The following is a 19,307-nucleotide window of genomic DNA, read 5'->3' as shown; positions in this document are numbered from 1 at the left end:
GGTGAACTTGGGGGTGTTCTGAGGTGAATTTTGGTGCATTTTGGGTCGTTTTGGGTCATTTTGGGCCGTTCTGGGTCATTTTGGTGAATTTTGGGGCATTTTGGGGTGTTTTGCTGAATTTTGTGTCGTTTTGGGTCATTTTGGGTCATTTGGTGAATTTTGGGCCATTTTGGGTCATTTTGGGCCGTTCTGAGGTGAATTTTGGGCCATTTTGGGTCAATTTGGGCCGTTTTGCTGAATTTTGGGTCATTTTGGGCCGTTTTGGGTCATTTTGGGCCGTTCTGAGGTGAATTTTGGGTCATTTTGGGTCATTTTGGGCCGTTCTGGGTCGTTTTGGGTTGTTTTGGGGCATTTTGGTGAATTTTGGGTCATTTTGGGCCGTTTTGGGTCATTTTGGGGCGTTCTGAGGTGAATTTTGGTGAATTTTGGTGAATTTTGGTGAATTTTGGTGAATTTTGGGCCGTTTTGGGCCGTTTCAGGGCCGTTTTGGCCCCTCACCTTCGTCGCCGTCCAGCGCCAAGCTCTCCGGGTCCAGCGGGGCCGCGGCGTCGCCCTGGGGGGGTCACGGGGTCACCGGGTCACCGGGGGGGGGGGGCAGGGCACTTTGGGGAGAAAACCCCAAATTCGGGCAATTCGGGGCAATTTGGGGGAATTTTGTGCGATTTTCGATTCTTTACCTCCTCGGCGCCCGGCAGGGGTTTGTACTCGGCGTCCTCGGGCTCTTTGTCCAAATCGGCCCTGGGGAGACCCAAAAACGCCGCAATTCAGCCCAAAACCGCCCGAGAGCCAAAACCGCGGGAATTGAGCCCAAATCGGCGCCTCAGCCCGGAGCTGCACTCAGCCCGGCCCGCGGCCGGTCCGTATTAGCATGGCTGGGTCATCAGCGGCGCCTTTTGGGGCCAAAAACCCAAATTTGGGGAGTTTGGGGGGGGCGGAAATGGGGAAAAGGCGGAGTGAACCGAATCAGCCCAAAATCAGCCCAAAAATCCCCAAAAAAACGCTCAAAAAATCCCCCCAAAAAACACCCAAAACTGCCTCAAATGCCAAAAATCCCCCAAAGCAGCTCAAATCCCCCAAAAAACCCCAAAACCAGCTCAAATCCCCCAAAAAAACCCAAAATCAGCTCAAATCCCCCAAAAAAACCCCAAAACCAGCTCAAATCCCAAGAAAAACCCAAAACCAGCTCAAATCCCCCAAAAAACCCCAAAACCAGCTCAAATCCCAAAGAAAAACCCAAAATCAGCTCAAATCCCCCAAAAAACCCCAAAATCAGCTCAAATCCCCCAAAAAACCCCCAAAATCAGCTCAAATCCCAAAAAAACCACCAAAACTGCCTCAAAACCAACTCAAATCCCCAAAAATCCCCCAAACCACCCAAAAAACATCTCAAAGCCCCAAAAGTCCCCAAAAAACCACCCCGGATTAACAAAATCCCCCAAACCACCCAAAATCCCCAAAAATCCCCAAAATCGCCTCAAATCCCCCCAAAAAATCTCAATTTTCCTGAATTCCCCCAAAATCCCTCCAAACCCACCCAAATCCCCCCAAAAACCTCTCAAAATCTCCTCAAATCCCCCAAAAAACTTAAAAATCCCCCAAAAGCAGCTCAAATCCTAAAAAAACCCAAAACCTCCTCAAATCCCCAAAGATTCCCCCCAAAAAACACCAAAATCAGCTCAAATGCCAAAAACCCCCTCAAAACCACCTCAAATTACCAAAAATGCCCCCAAAATCAGCTCAAATCCCCCAAAATCCCCCAAAAATTCATTTCCATGGATCCAAATCGCCTCAAATGTTCCAGTAATTCCCAAAATCCCCAGAATTACCAAAATCCCCCCAAAATCCCCCAAAATCACCTCAAATGTTCCAAAAATCCCCCCAAACCACCTCAAATTACCAAAATCCCCCAAAAATCCTCCAAAACCCCCCCAAATTACCAAAATCCACCCAAAATCCCCCAAAATCCCCCCAAATTACCAAAATCCCCCAAAAGTTCCCCAAAACCACCTCAAACCCACCCAAAACCTCCCAAAAACCCAACCAAACCGCCCCAAAACCCCGCAAATGCCCCCAAACCCCCAAAATCCCCAAAATTGCCCCAAAATCCCCAAATTTGCCCAAAACTCCACGAATTTGCCCCAAGATCCCCAAAAATTTTAGCCCAAAAATCCCCGAATCTGCCCCAAACTCCCCGAATTTGCCCCAAAATCCCCAAATTTGCCCCAAACTCCCTGAATTTGCCCCAAAATCCCCCAAATTTGCCCAAAAATCCCCAAATTTGCCCCAAACTCCCTGAATTTGCCCCAAACTCCCGAATTTGCCCCAAAATCCCCAAAAATTGCCCCAAACTCCCCGAATTTGCCCCAAACCCCCTGGATTTGCCCAAAACCCCCAATTTGCCCCAAACTCCCCGAATTTGCCCCAAACCCCTGAAATTGCCCCCAAACTCCCAATTTGCAAAACAAAAAAAAGAATTTGCCCCAAAACCCCCAGATTTGTCCAAAACCCCAATTCCCCGAATTTGCCCGAACTCCCAATTTGCCCCAAACTCCCCGAATTTGCCCCAAACTCCCCGAATTTGCCCCAAACCCCCGGATTTGCCCAAAACCCCCGGATTTGCCCCGAATTTTCCCCGCTCACCCCTCGGGCCCCTCCAGGCGCTGCTCGGCCGCCACGGCCGCGGCATCGGGACCCCCGGCCCGGGCCAGGAAACACAGGGCGGGGTCTGCGCGCATGGTGTGGTACCGCTCGTACCCTAAAACGGGGAGAAATGACCCAAAATTGGGACTGGTTAACAAAAACGGCAAAAAACGGCAAAAAATCCCATTAAAATAGCCCTAAATACACCCAAATTACACTGAAATAACCCAAAATATCCCCAAACACAGGGCGGGGTCTGCGCGCATCGTGTGGTACCGCTCATACCCTAAAAATGGGGAAAAACACCCAAAATTGGGATTGGTTAACAAAAACGGCAAAAACCCCGTTAGAATAGCCCCAAATACACCCAAATTACACTGAAATAACCCAAAATATCCCCAAACACAGGGCAGGGTCTGTCCCCATGGTGTGGGACCGCTCGTACCCTAAAATGGGGAAAAAAACCGAGTTATTGGTGAAAACCAGCAAAAAACGGCAAAAAATGGGAGAAAATGGTAAAAAACCCCGTTAGAATAGCACTAAACACGCTCAACCCCAAAATAACCCAAAATAACCCCAAATAACCCCAAACACAGGGCAGGGTTTGTGGTACCGCTCGTACCCTAAAAATGGGGAAAAACACCAAAAATTGGGATTTATTGACAAAAACAGCAAAAAAATCAGAGAAAACAGCAAAAAACCCCGTTAGAATCGCTCTAAATAAACCCAAATTACACTGAAATAACCCAAAATATCCCCAAAGCCCAGGGCAAGGTCTGTCCCCATGGTGTGGTACCGCTCGTACCCTAAAACGGGGAAAAATGACCCAAAATTGGGATTGGTTAACAAAAACGGCAAAAAAATCGGAGAAAACAGCAAAAAACCCCGTTAGAATAGCCCCAAATACACCCAAATTACACTGAAATAACCCAAAATGACCCAAAATAAGCCAAAATAACCCCAAAGCCCAGGGCAGGGTTTGTGGTACCGCTCGTAGCCTGGAAATGGGGAAAAACACCAAATAATGGGATTTATTGACAAAAACAGCAAAAAAAAAAAGGGGAGAAAACAGCAAAAAACCCCATTAGAATAGCCCTAAAATCACCCAAATAACCCCAAATTACACTGAAATATCCCAAAATAACCCAATGCCCAGGGCAGGGTCTGCCCGCATGGTGTGGTACCGCTCGTACCCTAAAATGGGGAAAAATGACCCAAAATTGGGATTTGTTAACAAAAACAGCAAAAAACGGCAAAAAACCCTGTTAAAATCACCCTAAATACACCCAAATTACACTGAAATAACCCCAAACACAGGGCAGGGTCTGCCCACATCGTGTGGTACCGCTCGTACCCTAAAAATGGGGAAAAACACCCAAAATTGGGACTGGTTAACAAAAACGGCAAAAAAACGACAAAAAACCCCGTTAGAATCGCCCCAAATACACCCAAATTACACTGAAATAACCCAAATTACACTGAAATAACCCCAAATAACCCAAAGCCCAGGGGGGTGAGAAACGGCAAAAAAAGGCAAAAAAAATCGGAGAAAATGGCAAAAAACAGCAAAACTCCCATAAAAACAGCTCAATTTACACCCAAAATCCGTGGGAATTACCCCAAAGAGCTCAAAATTGCCCAAAATCGCCGTTTTTGGCCCCAATACCGTGTTTGAGCACCCCCAGCAGCACAGACCCCAGTAACACAAAGTGTGAATTTGCCCAAAATCGCGGTTTTTGGCCCCAATACCGTGTTTCAGCACCCCCAGCAGCACAGACCCCAATTACAGAAATCCCAATTTGCCCAAAATCGCGGTTTTTGGCCCCAATACCGTGTTTCAGCACCCCCAGCAGCACAGACCCCAATTACACAAAGTGTGAATTTGCCCAAAATCGCCGTTTTTTGCCCCAATACCGTGTTTCAGCACCCCCAGCAGCACAGACCCCAAAGTGTGAATTTGCCCAAAATCGCGTTTTTGGCCCCAATACCGTGTTTGAGCACCCCCAGCAGCACAGACCCCAATTACAGAAATCCCAATTTGCCCAAAATCGCGGTTTTTGGCCCCAATACCGTGTTTCAGCACCCCCAGCAGCACAGACCCCAAAGTGTGAATTTTCCCAAAATCGCGGTTTTTTGCCCCAATACCGTGTTTCAGCACCCCCAGCAGCACAGACCCCAAAGTGTGAATTTGCCCAAAATCGCGGTTTTGCCCCAATACCGTGTTTTTGCACACCCCAACAGCACAGACCCCAATTCAGAACCCCCATTTGCCAAAAGCACAGTTACCCCAATACCGTTTTGAGCACCCCCAGCAGCACAGACCCCAAAGTGTAATTGCCCAAAATCGCCGTTTTTGGCCCCAATACCGTGTTTGAGCACCCCCAGCAGCAGGCTCTTGTCGGCCTCCGGGTCCCACCAGGCCGCGGGCGGCTCCGGCTGCTCCAGCGCGGGGAGCCAGATGTGCACGTCGCTGCCGCCGCGAAAACGGGGCGAAAAACACAAATTTCGGGTTAAAACCCCAAAAACGGGATCGGGGACGCGAAAAATGGCGTTAGCGGGCCGGAAAATGGGGGGAGTGACCCCAAAAATCCGCCCGGAAACGCCCCGAAACCGCCCCAAAAACCCCGCGGAAACCCATTTCCCCAAATTGCCGTAAAATCCCCCAAAACTGCCCCAAAAATGCCCCCAAACCGCCCTAAAATCCCCCAAATCCCCCGAAAAACCCCAAAAATAAAAAACCCCAAACTGCCCTAAAATCCCCCCAAAAATGCCCCCCAAACCCCCAAAAAAAAAAAACAAACCCCAAACCCCCTAAAATGCCCCAAAATCCCCCCCAAAACCCCAAAAAAAAATCCAAAATCCCAAACCGCCCTAAAATCCCCCCAAAATCCCCCCAAAACCCCAAAAAATAAAAAAAAACCAAACCGCCCCAAAATCCCCCCAAAAATCATCCCAAAGCCCCCCAAAAAAATCCCCCATAAAAAGCCTTAAATCACCCCAAAATCTCCCTCAAAACCACCTTAAAATTCTCCCAAAATCCCCCCCAAAACCCCAAAAATCAAAAACCCAAAAATCCCCAAAATCCCCCCAAAAATGCCCCCCAAAAAAATCCCCCTGTAAAGTTCCTTAAACCCCCCAAACCCCCAAAATCGCTGTTTTTCACCCCAAATCCTCTCTCACCTGGCGCTGGTGCCGGCCAAACCCCAAAAAGCCCCAAAATCCCCAAAATCCCTCGAGAATCAACCCCAAAATCCCCGGAATTCCCCCCAAACCTGAGGCTCTCCTGAACCCCAAATTCCCCAAACCCCAAAGCCCCAAAATCGCCGTTTTTCACCCCAAATTGCCCTCACCTGCTCCCCAATCACCTCCCAAAAATCCCCCAAAATCCCCCAAGAATTGACCCCAAAATCCCCGGAATTCCCCCCAAACCGGGGCTCACCTGAACCCCAAATTCCCCAAATTCCCCATTGACCCAAAATCGCCGTTTTTCACCCCAAACCCGCTCCCACCTGCTCCCCAATCACCTCCCCAAAAATCCCCAAAATCCCCAAGAATTGACCCCAAAATCCCCGGAATTCCCCCCAAACCGGGGCTCTCCTGAACCCCAAATTCCCCAAATTCCCGCTGACCCAAAATCGCCGTTTTTCGCCCCAAACCGCTCTCACCTGGCGCTGGCGCCGGCCAGGACGCGCTCGGCCTGCTCGCCGATGACCTCGTGCCGCAGGAAGTGCAGCGTGCGCACGCGCAGCAGCAGCCTGGGACCGGAAACGACCCAAAACCGCCAGAAATGAACCCAAAACCCCAAAAGGCACCAAAACCCCCTGAAAACCCCAGAAATCCGCCCAAAAAACCCAAAATGCCCCAAACTCGGAGTCGCTTCGCGCTCCGGCGCCGGAGGCGTCGAACCCCACGATGAAAACCCAAAACTGCAGAATAAAAACCCCAAATCTCACAGGAATCACCCCAAAAACCCCAGTAAAAAACCCCAAAGCCCCAAATCCTATAAAATTAACCCAAAATGCCCCAAATTCGGAGTCACTTCCCGCTCTGGTGCCGGAAGTGTTCTCTGTATCCCAAACCCCACAAAAAAAACCCCAAAACCCCCAAAAAATGGCAAAATCCCCAAAAAATCCTATTAAAAAAAAATTAAAAAAAACAAAACCCCCCAAAAAATCCCCCAAAAAATCCCCAAAAAAATCCCATTAAGAAACCCAAATAAACACCCAAAAAATCCCATTAGAAACCCCAAAAAAATCCCCAAAAAACCCAAAAAATCCGATTTCAAAACCCCAAAAAATCCCGTTAAAAATCCCATTAAAAAACCAAAAAATGCCCTTGAAAAATCCCATTAAAAAACCCAAAAATACCCAAAAAACCCCAAAATCCTCAAAAATCCCATTTAAAAAACCCCCAAAAATCCCTAAAAATCCTGTTAAAAACCCCATTAAAAACCCTAAAAAATCCCATTTAAAAGCCCCCAAAAAATCCCCAAAAAATCCCATTAGAAAAAACCAAAAAAATCCCAAAAAAATTCCCTTAAAAATCCCAAAAAATCCCATTTAAAAAACCCCCAACCCCCCCCCAAAAAAAACCAACAAATCCCCCAAAATCCTCAAAAATCGCATTAAAAAAAACCCCAAAAAATCCCCAAAAAATCCCTAAAAAATCCTGGTAAAAAATCCCATTAAAAAACCCAAAAAATCCCATTAAACCCCCCCGCCCCAAAATCAAAATAATACCCAAAAATGCTCAAAAAATCCGATTTAAAAACCCCAAAAAATCCCATTAAAAAAAACCCAAAAATCCCCAAAAATCCCATTACAAACCCCAAAAAATCCCAAAAAATCCAAGAGAATCCCAAGAAATCCCCCAAAAAATCCCCCAAAATCCTCAAAAAATCCCATTAAAAACCCCAAAAAATCCCATTTAAAAGCCTCCAAACAAACCCAAAAAAATCCCCAAAAAATCCCATTAAAAAACCCCCAAAAAGTCCCCAAAAAATCCCATTGAAAACCCCCAAAAAACCCCCAAAAAATCCCCCAAAATCCCCCCAAAATCCTCAAAAATGCCATTAAAAAAACCCCAAAAAATCCCCAAAAAATCCCAAAAAAATCCCCAAACCCCCAAACGGCCCCAAATTTCCCCAAATTTCCCCAAACCGGCCGTTGTTGTGGCTCACTTGCCGCCGTGGTGCCGCAGGTGTTTCCGGTAGCCCTCGTCCTGCAGCAGCCACTCGGCGCCCGCGGAACCTTCCGGAACCTTCGGCGCCTTCCGGCCCTTGCGGCCGCGTGGCAGCGACGGCGACCCTGCGGCCGGGGTCAGGGGTCACCCGGGGTCACCGGGGTCGTTTTGGGGATTTTTTCGGGAATTTTTGGGGATTTTTTTGGACATTTTTGGGGCTTTTTTGGGGCAGTTTTGGACATTTTTTTGGGATTTTCTTGGACATTTTGGGGGGGATTTTTGGGGTTTTGGTCACTTAGTGGTCACTCGGTGGTCACTCAGAGGTCATTTTGGGCAATTTTGGGGCTTTTGGGGGGATTTCTTGGGGGATTTGTGGGAGATTTTGTGGGATTTTGGTCACTCAGGGTCATTTTGGGCAATTTTGGGGTTTTTGACATTTTTTGGGGCAGCTTTGGACATTTTTGGGGATTTTCTTGGACAATTTTGGAGTATTTTTTGGGTTTTGGTCACTCGGGGGTCACTGGGTGGTCACTCAGGGTCATTTTGGGCAATTTTGGGGCTTTTTGGGGCATTTTTGGGGGGATTTTTGGGGTTTTGGTGACTCAGAGTCATTTTGGGTCATTCTGGGCAATTTTGGGATTTTTGACGGATTTTCTTTGACATTTTTTGGGGCAGTTTTGGACGTTTTTTTGGGATTTTCTTGGGCATTTTGGGGAGATTTTTGGGGTTTTGGTCACTCAGAGTAATTTTGGGTCATTTTGGGCAATTTTGGGGCTTTTTTGGGGGGATTTTTGGGCCCGTGGTCACTCAGGGGTCACTCGTGGTCATTCTGGGGTCATTTTTTGGGGTAATTTTTGGGGCTGTGGTCACTCACGGCCATTGATCACTCAGTGGTCACTCAGGGGGCACTCGGGGTCATTTTGGGGATTTTTGGGGATTTTGGGGATCGTGGTCACTCAGTGGTCACCCAGTGGTCACTCAGGGTCAGTGGGGTGGACGCAGCAGTGGTCAGCAGGGCCCGGAGCCTGCACGGCCCCAAACCCCCGAGATGACCCAAACTGACCCAAACCCACCCAAAGTGACCCAAAGTGACCCAAACCCACCCAAAGTGACCCAAACCCACCCAAAGTGACCCAAACCCACCCAAAGTGACCCCAAACCCCCCGAGATGACCCAAAATGACCCAAACCCACCCAAAGTGACCCACAGCGACCCAAACCTACCTGAGATGACCCAAACTGACCTGAGATGGCCAAAACCCACCTGAGCTGATCTCCAGAACCTCAAACCCGCCAAAAACCACCCCAAACCCACCCAAACTGACCCAAAGTGACCCAAACCCACCCAAAGTGACCGGTCACTCACCCTGCTGTCCGGCCACGCTCCTGGCCCGGCCGTTGTTGTGTCCAGGGCTCAGCAGCGCGCACGCGAACGGCCGGGTGCCGTCAGTGACCCAAACTGACCCAAACCCACCCAAAGTGACCCAAACCCACCCAAAGTGACCCAAACCCACCCAAACTGACCGGTCACTCACCCTGCTGTCCGGCCATGGCCTTGGCCCGGCCGTTGTTGTGCCCGGGGCTCAGCAGCGCGCACGCGAACGCGCGGGTGCCGTCAGTGACCCAAATCCCCATGAAATGACCCCAAAGTGACCCAAAGTGCCCTGAACTGACCGGTCACTCACCCTGCTGTCCGGCCATAGTCCTGGCCCGGCCGTTGTTGTGTCCGGGGCTCAGCAGCGCGCACGCGAACGCCGGGTGCCGTCGTCGCCGCGGAAGTGCCGCAGGCAGAAGAGCACGATGGCGCGGCCCAGGCTCTCCACGTCGCGCTCGGACACGCGGCGCTTGAAGCGGCCCTGGGCGGCCAGCTCGCGCCAGCGGCCCCACCTGTGAATGACCACTGGTCAGTGAGTGATCAGCGGGGTCAGTGAGTGGTCAGCAGGGTCAGTGAGCGGTCAGTGGGGTCAGTGAGCGGTCATTGGGGTCACTGAATGGTCAGTGGGGTCATTGAATGGTCAGTGAGTGGTCAGTGGGGTCACAGGAATGGTCCTTGAAGCGGCCCTGGGCGGCCAGTTCGCGCCAGCGGCCCCACCTGTGAATGACCAGTGGTCAGTGGCGGTCAGTGGGGTCAGTGAGCGGTCAGTGGGGTCACTGAATGGTCAGTGGGGTCACTGAATGGTCAGTGAGTGGTCAGTGGGGTCAGTGAGTGGTCAGTGGGGTCAGTGAGCGGTCAGTCGGGTCAGTGAGTGGTCAGCAGGGTCACTGAATGGTCAGTGAGCGGTCAGTGGGGTCAGTGAGTGGTCAGTGGGGTCCCTGAATGGTCAGCGGGGTCACTGAATGGTCAGTGAGCGGTCAGTGGGGTCAGTGAGTGGTCATTGGGGTCACTGAATGGTCAGTGAGCGGTCAGTGGGGTCAGTGAGCGGTCAGTGGGGTCAGTGAGCGGTCAGTGGGGTCCCTGAATGGTCAGTGAGCGGTCAGTGGGGTCACTGAATGGTCAGTGAGCGGTCAGTGGGGTCAGTGAGCGGTCAGTGGGGTCACTGAATGGTCAGTGAGCGGTCAGTGGGGTCAGTGAGTGGTCAGTGGGGTCACTGAATGGTCAGTGAGTGGTCAGTGGGGTCAGTGAGCGGTCAGTGGGGTCAGTGAGCGGTCATTGGGGTCACTGAATGGTCAGTGAGCGGTCAGTGGGGTCAGTGAGTGGTCAGTGGGGTCAGTGAGCGGTCAGTGGGGTCAGTGAGCGGTCAGTGGGGTCAGTGAGCGGTCCATTGGGTCAATGTGGAACCAATGGGGTCAACTGGAAGCCCAGAGAATCGAAGGGGGAACAATGGGGTCAATGAGGGATCAATGCAGAGCCAATGGGGACAACGCGGAATTAATGGGCTCAACGGGGGATCAATGGGGGATCAATGGCGTCAATGAGTGGTCATCGGGATCAATGGGGAGCCACTGGCATCAATGAGAAGCCAATCGAGTCAATGGAGGGTCAACGGGGGATCAATGAGGTCAATGGGGTCAATGGCGTCAATGGGGAACCAATGCGGTCAATGGGGGGTCAATGGGAGATCAATGGGGTCAATGGGGGGTCAGTGATGTCAACGTGGGGTCAACAGGACCAACGGCCAACGGAGAGTCAACGGGGTCAACACGGAGTCAATGGGGTCACTGGACGGTCAACGGGACCAACCCTCAATGGAGAGTCAATGAGGTCAACATTGGGTCAATGGGGTCAACGGTCAGTGGAGGGTCAATGAGGTCAACATTGGCTCAATGGGGTCAACGGTCAGTGGAGGGTCAATGAGACCAACATGGGGTCAACAGGACCAACGCTCAATGGAGAGTCAACAACACCAACGTGGCGCCAACCGGGTCAGCAACGCTCAATGGAGACGACAACACATCAAAGAAGAACGTTGACCCACAGAAGATCACCAAATGCCACCTGCCCACCCCAGGTGTGTCCCGAGGTGTGCCACACCCATCCATAGACCATCAGGTGTGTCCCCAGCTGCCCCAGGTGTCCCCCCAGGTGCCCCACGTGTGCCCAGGTGTGCCACACCCACCCGCAGACCATCAGGTGTGTCCCTGTCCCCCCCAGGTGTGCCCAGGTGTGCCACACCCACCCGTAGACCATCAGGTGTGTCCCTGTACCCCCCAGGTGTGCTCCCAGGTGCCCCAGGTGTCCCAGGTGTCCCAGGTGTGCCACACCCATCCATAGACCATCAGGTGTGCCCAGCTGCCCCAGGTGTCCCCCCAGGTGCCCCAGGTGTTCCCAGGTGTGCCACACCCACCCGTAGACCATCAGGTGTGTCCCTGTACCCCCCAGGTGTGTCCCCAGCTGCCCCAGGTGTCCCAGGTGTGCCACACCCACCCGTAGACCATCAGGTGTTTCTCCACGCGCACGCAGTCGCTCCTGCCGAACGGCGCTGCCGGCGCGGGGGGATTGGCCGGAGCGGCCGGAGCGCCGTGCTGACCGCCGTGCTGGCCGCGGTGCGCCGTGCTGGCCGGTGGCCGCCGCGCCGTGTCCGGGCGGGCGTGGCCCGGTCCGGCCGCTCCAGGTCCTCGTCGCTCTCCAGGTCCGAGAACTCCACCAGGTCATCGTCGCGCAGCGTGCTGAAGTGGCGAGTCTGCTTGCGGACGCATGCGGCGTGTCGATGACCAGGGTGTTCTGAGTGGACAGTGACCGGCGGTCAGCGGTCAGTGACCACCAGGTGACCACAGTGACCACACACAGGTGATTCCACCCAGCCCCACCCAGGTGCTGAAGTGGTCAGTCTGCTTGCGGACCCGAGGGGTGTCGATGACCAGAGTGTTCTGAATGGACAGTGGTGGACAGTGGTCACTCCAGGTGACCATCACACGACCACCAGGTGACCATCTGACCAGCCCAGGTAACCCCACCCAAACACTCAAGTGGTCAGTCTGCTTGTGGACACGCGGCGTGTTGATGACCAGAGCATTCTGGGTGGACAATGACCAGAGGTCAGTGACCACCAGGTGACCACCAGGTGACCACAGTGACCACACATAGGTGATTCCACCCAAGCCCACCCAGGTGCTCAAGTGGTCAGTCTGCTTGCGGACGCGGGGTGTCGATGACCAGGGTGTTCTGAGTGGACAAGACAGTGGTCACTCCAGGTGACCATCACACGACCACCAGGTGACCACCAGGTGACCATCTGACCATGGCCAGGTGACCCCACCCAGGTGCTCGAGTGGTCAGTCTGCTTGCGGACTCAAGGAGCGTTGATGACCACATTGCTCTGAGTGGTCAGTGGTCAGCACTCAGTGACCGCCAAGTGACCAAACCCATGGCGTGCCCAACCCCAACGTGTTCTGAGTGGTCAGTGATGAGTGACCGCCAAGTGACCACCACGGTGACCAAGCCCATGGCGTGTCCATCACCAACGTGTTCTGAGTGGTCAGTGGTCAGTGGTCAGTGACCACCAAGTGACCGCCAAGTGACCAAACCCATGGCGCATCCATCACCAACGTGTTCTGAGTGGTCAGTACTCAATGGCCAGTGACCACCAGGTGACCACAGTGACCACACCCAGCTGGCCACACCCAGGTGACCACACCCAGGTGTGCCCACCAAAGTGGCCACACCAAGCTGACCCCGCCCCTGCCCAGGTGTCCCCCCAGGTGTCCCCCCTGCCCAGGTGTCCCACCTTGCTGTTGAGCAGCTCCAGGTCCAGGTCGGCCTTCTTGGCCCACTTCTGCCAGAAGTTGGGGTCGTCCAGCGCGATGTCCGTGCGGTTCTCCGAGGCCACGAAGCTGGCCTGGGGTGGGGAGAGGACAATGGCGCACCTGGGCACACCTGGGCACACCTGGATCTTCTCCAGGGCCCACCTAAACCCACCTAGATCTTCTGTAGGACCACCAAAGTCCACCTGAACCCACCTAGACCCATCTGAACCTCCTCCAGCCCCACCCAGCCCCACCTGGATCTTCTCCAGAACCGCCAAAGTCCCTCTAGACCCACCTGGATCTTCTCCAGGACCACCAAAGATCACCGGAACCCATCAAAACCCATCTGGACCTTCTCTAGAACCACCAAAGTCCACCTAGACCCACCTCGATCTTCTCTAGAACCACCAAAGACCACCTGGATCTTCTCCACGGCCACCAAAGATCACCTGAACCCACCTAGACCCGCCTGGATCTTCTCTAGGACCATCAAAACCCACCTGAACCCACCAAAATCCACCTGGACCTTCTCCAGGACCACCAAACATCACCTGAACTTATCTGGATCTTCTCCAAGACCACCAGAGTCCATCCAGACCCACCTGGACCTTCTCCAGAACCGCCAAAGTCCCCCTAGACCCACCTTGATCTTCTTCAGGGCCACCAAAGATCACCTGAACCCACCTAGACCCACCTGGATCTACTCTAGGACCAAAAACCACCTGGATCTTCTCCAGGACCACCAAAGACCACCTGAACCCATCAAAACCCATCCGGACCTTCTCTAGAACCACCAAACTCCACCTAGACCCACCTCGATCTTCTCTAGAACCACCAAAGACCACCTGGATCTTCTCCACGGCCACCAAAGATCACCTGAACCCACCTAGACCCACCTGGATCTTCTCTAGGACCATCAAAACCCACCTGAACCCACCAAAATCCACCTGGACCTTCTCCAGGACCACCAAACATCACCTGAACCTATCTGGATCTTCTCCAAGACCACCAGAGTCCATCTAGACCCACCTGGATCTTCTCTAGAACCACCAAAGACCACCTGGATCTTCTCCACGGCCACCAAAGATCACCTGAACCCACCTAGACCCACCTGGATCTTCTCTAGAACCATCAAAACCCACCTGAACCCACAAAAAAAAACCCACCTGGACCTTCTCCAGGACCACCAAACATCACCTGAACCTATCTGGATCTTCTCCAAGACCACCAGAGTCCATCTAGACCCACCTGGATCTTCTCTAGGACCACCAAAGTCCCCCTAGACCCACCTGGATCTTCTTTAGGACCACCAAAGTCCACCTGAACCCACCAAAACTCATCTCGATCTTCTCCAGGGCCACCAAAGCCCACCTGGACCTTCTCTAGAACCACCAAACATCACCTGAACCCACCTGGATCTTCTCTAGGACCACTGAAAACCACCTGGATCTTCTGTAGGACCACCAAAGACCACCTGAACCCACCTAGACCCACCTGGATCTTCTCTGAGACCGCCAAAGTCCACCTAGACCTGGCTTTGGAACCTCTACCTGCTCCAGGAACCTTCCTGGACCTTCTGCAGCACCCCGTGGGCCTCACCTTGGAGAACGTCAGCCCCTGCCTCAAACTGCAGATGATGCCCGTGGTGACTGAGCGCCTCAAACGGAGGATCTGCTTCGATATCCTCACCTTGGAGAACCTCAAACCTTGGAGCCTCAAACCTTGTCCATGACTCGGCGCGTGGAGGGCCTCAAACTGGAGAACCTCAGGCCCTCGATCTCCTTCTTGGAGAACTGCTGGATCTGGGGGACCGCAGGCGGGGGGGCGTGGCAAACCTTGGAGGACCTCAAACTGGAGAACAAACTGGAGAACCTCGGCCCATGGAGAACCTCAAACTGGAGAGCCTCAAACTGGAGAACCTCAGCCCTTGGAAAACCTCAAACTGGAGAACCTCAAACTGGAGAACCTCAAATCTTGGAGAACCTCAGCCCCTGGAGAACCTCAAACTGGAGAACCTCAGCCCCTGGAGAACCACAAACCTTGGAGAACCTCAGCCCTGGAGAACCTCAAACCTTGGAGAACCTCAAACCTTGGAGAACCTCAGCCCCTGGAGAACCTCAGCCCGTGGAGAACCTCAGCCCGTGGAGAACCTCAGCCCGTGGAGAACCTCAGCCCGTGGAGAACCTCAGGCCTTGGGCAACCGCAAACCTTGGAGAACCTCAGCCTGGAGAACCTCAAACCTTGGAGAACCTCAAACTGGAGAACCTCAAACCTTGGAGAACCTCAAACCTTGGACAACCTCAGCTTGGAGAGCGTTAACCTGGAGAGCCTCAGCCCTTGGACAACCTCAGCCCGTGGAGAACCTCAAACCTTGGAGAACCTCAGCCGTTGGACAACCTCAGCTTGGAGAGCGTTAACCTGGAGAACCTCAAACTGGAGAACCTCAAACCTTGGAGAACCTCAGCCCTTGGAGAACCTCAAACTGGAGAACCTCAAACCTTGGAGAACCTCAGCCCCTGGAGAACCTCAGCCCTTGAAGAACCTCAGGCCTTGGGCAACCGCAAACCTTGGAGAACCTCAAACTGGAGAGCCTCAAACCTTGGAGAACCTCAAACCTTGGAGAACCTCAAACTGGAGAACCTCAGCCCTTGGAGAACCTCAAACTGGAGAACCTCAAACTGGAGAACCTCAGCCTGGAGAACCTCAGCCCTTGGAAAACCTCAAACCTTGGAGAACCTCAAACTGGAGAACCTCAGCCCGTGGAGAACCTCAACTCTGAAAAGCTGAACTTGAAGACGCCCAACTTTGGAGAACCTCAACTTTAGGAGAACCTGGACAAGCTCAACTGGAGAACCTGGAGAAGCTCAACTGTGGCTCCCCCAGCCCCTGGTGGTGTCCCCCCCAGCCCAGCCCAGCCCAGCCCAGGGCTGACCCCGGCGATGGAGCCCTCGCGGCCGCTCATGGACTGCAGCACGGCCTTGTCCAGGCCCAGCTTCAGGCTGGCCTTGTCGAACATCTCGCGCTCGTACGAGTTGCGCGTGATCAGCCGGTAGACCTTCACCGCCTTGCTCTGCCCGATCCGGTGGCACCGCGCCTGCGCCTGGGGGGACACGGGGACGTCGGGCGGGGCCACCCCGGGACCTCAGAGCCCTGGTGGAACCCATCCCACCACCCCGAACCCTCTGCAGACCCCATCCCACCACCCCCAAACCCCATCCCACCACCCCAAACCATCAGCAGACCCCATCCCACCACCCTGAACCCTCTGCAGACCCCATCCCACCACCCCAAAACCCCATCCCACCGCCCCGAACCATCTGCAGAACCCATCCCATCACCCTGACCCATCTGCAGAACCCATCCCACCACCCTGAACCCTCTGCAGACCCCATCCCACCACCCCAAAACCCCATCCCACCACCCCGAACCATCTGCAGACCCCATCCCATCACCCTGACCCATCTGCAGAACCCATCCCACCACCCCCAAACCCCATCCCACCACCGCACCCTCTGCAGACCCCATCCCACTGCCCTGAACCCTCTGCAGAACCCATCCCACCACCCTGGCCCATCTGCACACCCCATCCCACCCGAACCCTCTGCAGACCCCATCCCACCGCCCGAACCCTCTGCAGAACCCATCCCACCACCCTGACCCATCTGCAGAACCCATCCCACCACCCCGAACCATCAGCAGACCCCATCCCACCACCCCAAACCCTTGGTAGACCTCATCCTATGTTCTCCAGCTCTCGGAGAACTCCATCCCACCACCCCAAACCCTGTGCAGACCCCATCCCACCACCCCAAACCATCAGCAGACCCCATTCCACCACCCCAAACCCTGTGCAGACCCCATCCCACCACCCCAAAACCCCAACCCATCACCCCAAAACCCTTGGTAGACCTTATCCCATGTTCTCCAGCTCTCGGAGAACTCCATCCCACCACCCTGAACCCTCTGCAGAACCCATCCCACCACCCCAAAACTCCATCCCACCACCCTGAACCATCTGCAGACCCCATCCCACCACCCCAAACCCTGAGCAGACCCCACCCCGCCACCCAAGCGCCCCCCGCGCCCTCACCTGGAGATCGTTCTGGGGGTTCCAGTCGGAGTCGAAGATGATGCAGGTGTCGGCCGCCGTCAGGTTGATGCCCAGCCCGCCGGCCCGCGTGCACAGCAGGAACACGAAGCGGTCCGAGTCGGGCCGGCTGAAGCGGTCGATGGCGGCCTGGCGCAAGTTGCCCCGGACGCGCCCGTCGATGCGCTCGTACGGGTACCTGGGGGGGACACGCAGCGCTCACCGCGGTCATCGCGGCCACCGGGGAGCTCCAGAGCTCCATAACCACGTCCAGAACCCCTGCTGGGTGTGCAGGAGTCACCAGGGACCTCCAGGACGTTCTTGGAGAACCTTGAGCACCTCAAAGTGGAAGTTCTGGTAGAGGACAAAACCTCCTTCCATACTACAGAGGTCCTCAAAGTCCTCAAGCTTCTCCCCATGAAGGTCCCCAAGCCCAATGACCACGTCCAGAACCTCTGCTGGGTGTGCAGGAACCACCAGGGACCTCCAGGAGGTTCTTGGAGAACCTTGAGGACCTCAAAGTGGAAGTTCTGGTAGAGAACAGAACTTTCCTCCACAGGACACTGAGATCCTCAAAGTCCTCAAGCTTCTCCCCATGAAGGTCCCCAAGCCCAATGACCACGTCCAGAACCCGTGCTGGGTGTGGAAGAGCCACCAAGGACCTCCAAGACCTTCTTGGAGAACCTTGAGGAGCCAAAAGGCTCCTGAGGAGGTTCTGCAGATCCTCGGAGTGGGCAGAACCTTCTCCTGTGGGACAACGAGGTCCCAAAACTCCCACGAGTTCTCCGTGAAGATCCCAAAACCCACCAAGGTCCCCTAACCTTCTCCATGGAGCTCCAGGACGTCTCAAGTGTCCCTCAAACCTTCTCCATGGAGCTCCAGGACACCCAAGCCCCTGTTTTCCCAATTTTTTCCTGTTTTTTTCCTCATTTTTTCCCAAAACCCCCCTTTTCCCCCCAAACCTTGACCGTTTCCAGATGAGGTAGCTCTCCAGGATGTCCAGGTGGACCTCCAGGTCACGTTTTTTCTCCCAAAACCCCCATTTCCCCCATTTCCCCCATTTTTTCTCCAATTTTCCCCATTTTTTTCTGCTTTTTTTCCGATTTTCCCCATTTTTTTCCATTTTTCCCAATATCCCAGCTTTTCCCCCCAAAGCCCCGCAATGTCTGGATGAGGCAGCTCTCCAGGATGTCCAGGTGGACCTCCAGCTCCAACGCTGCCCATTCCCTTTCCCAAAACCCCCATTTTTCCTGTTTTTTCCAATTTCCCCCATTTTTTCCCAAAACCGCGTTTTTTACCCCCGAACCCCCGTTTCTGGATGAGGTAGTCCTCCAGGATGTCCAGGCAGCGCACCATCTGCCAGAAGACCAGCACCTTGTGGCCGCCGGCGCGCAGCCGCGGCAGCAGCTTGTCCAGCAGCACCAGCTTGCCGGCCGAGCGCACCAGGGCCTGCAGCGCCAGCTCGGGCGCGGGCAGCGCGGGCAGCGAGGCCCTCAGCTCCGCCACGATCTGCTCCTCCGCACCTGCGGGACCAGGCCAGGGACACGTGAGACCCTCGGCTTCACCGCTGACCACTCCTGGCTCCAAAAAACCTCCAGCGACTGCCATCGGCAACTCATACTTCCATAAAACACCCATAGGAACTTCAGGAGAACATCAACCACCATCAATGGTTCCATCAAACCATCTCTGAGAACTTCATAAGAACATCTCTGACCACCCCTGGTTCCATAAAACCTCCAGCGATTGCCATTGGCAACTCATAGTTCCATAAAACACCCATAGGAACTTCAGGAGAACATCAACCACCATCAATGGCTCCATCAAACCATCTCTGAAAAATTCAGGGCAATGGTGGTTACCATCCCTGACCACCCCTGGTTCCATAAAACCTCCAGCGACCGCCATTGGCAACTCATAGTTCCATAAAACACCCATAGGAACTTCAGGAGAACATCAACCACCATCAATGGTTCCATCAAACCATCCCTGAGAAATTCAGGAGAACATCCCTGACCACCCCTGGTTCCATAAAACCTCCAACAACCACCAATAGCAACTCATAGTTCCATAAAACACCCATAGGAACTTCAGGAGAACATCAATGGTTCCAACAAACCATCCCTGAGAACTTCAGGAGAACATCCCTGACCACCCCTGGTTCCATAAAACCTCCAACAACCACCAATAGCAACTCGTAGTTCCATTAAACACCC

At 53.7% G+C, this 19,307-nt stretch overlaps 1 protein-coding gene across 1 annotated transcript in view; it reads right to left on the bottom strand.

Annotated features, from left to right (window-relative positions):
- The window catches only part of LOC115916739 (chromodomain-helicase-DNA-binding protein 8-like), a 58,976-nt gene that overhangs the window by 14,457 nt on the left and 25,212 nt on the right, over nt 1–19,307 (bottom strand). Inside the window, 17 exon segments of the mRNA XM_030970478.1 lie at nt 499–553; nt 678–738; nt 2,641–2,755; nt 5,007–5,110; nt 6,306–6,395; nt 7,820–7,946; nt 9,187–9,279; nt 9,562–9,707; nt 11,686–11,740; nt 11,809–11,941; nt 12,069–12,128; nt 12,986–13,096; nt 14,294–14,386; nt 14,726–14,806; nt 15,937–16,104; nt 17,095–17,290; nt 18,401–18,614. Coding sequence (XP_030826338.1) covers nt 499–553; nt 678–738; nt 2,641–2,755; nt 5,007–5,110; nt 6,306–6,395; nt 7,820–7,946; nt 9,187–9,279; nt 9,562–9,707; nt 11,686–11,740; nt 11,809–11,941; nt 12,069–12,128; nt 12,986–13,096; nt 14,294–14,386; nt 14,726–14,806; nt 15,937–16,104; nt 17,095–17,290; nt 18,401–18,614 — 1,902 coding nt within the window.

The sequence above is a fragment of the Camarhynchus parvulus genome, unplaced genomic scaffold (assembly GCF_901933205.1).
Source record: "Camarhynchus parvulus unplaced genomic scaffold, STF_HiC, whole genome shotgun sequence".
Lineage (NCBI taxonomy): Eukaryota > Metazoa > Chordata > Aves > Passeriformes > Thraupidae > Camarhynchus > Camarhynchus parvulus.
The sequence above is the reverse complement of the archived record's forward strand: the minus strand, read 5'-3'. Positions and strand labels throughout refer to the sequence as shown.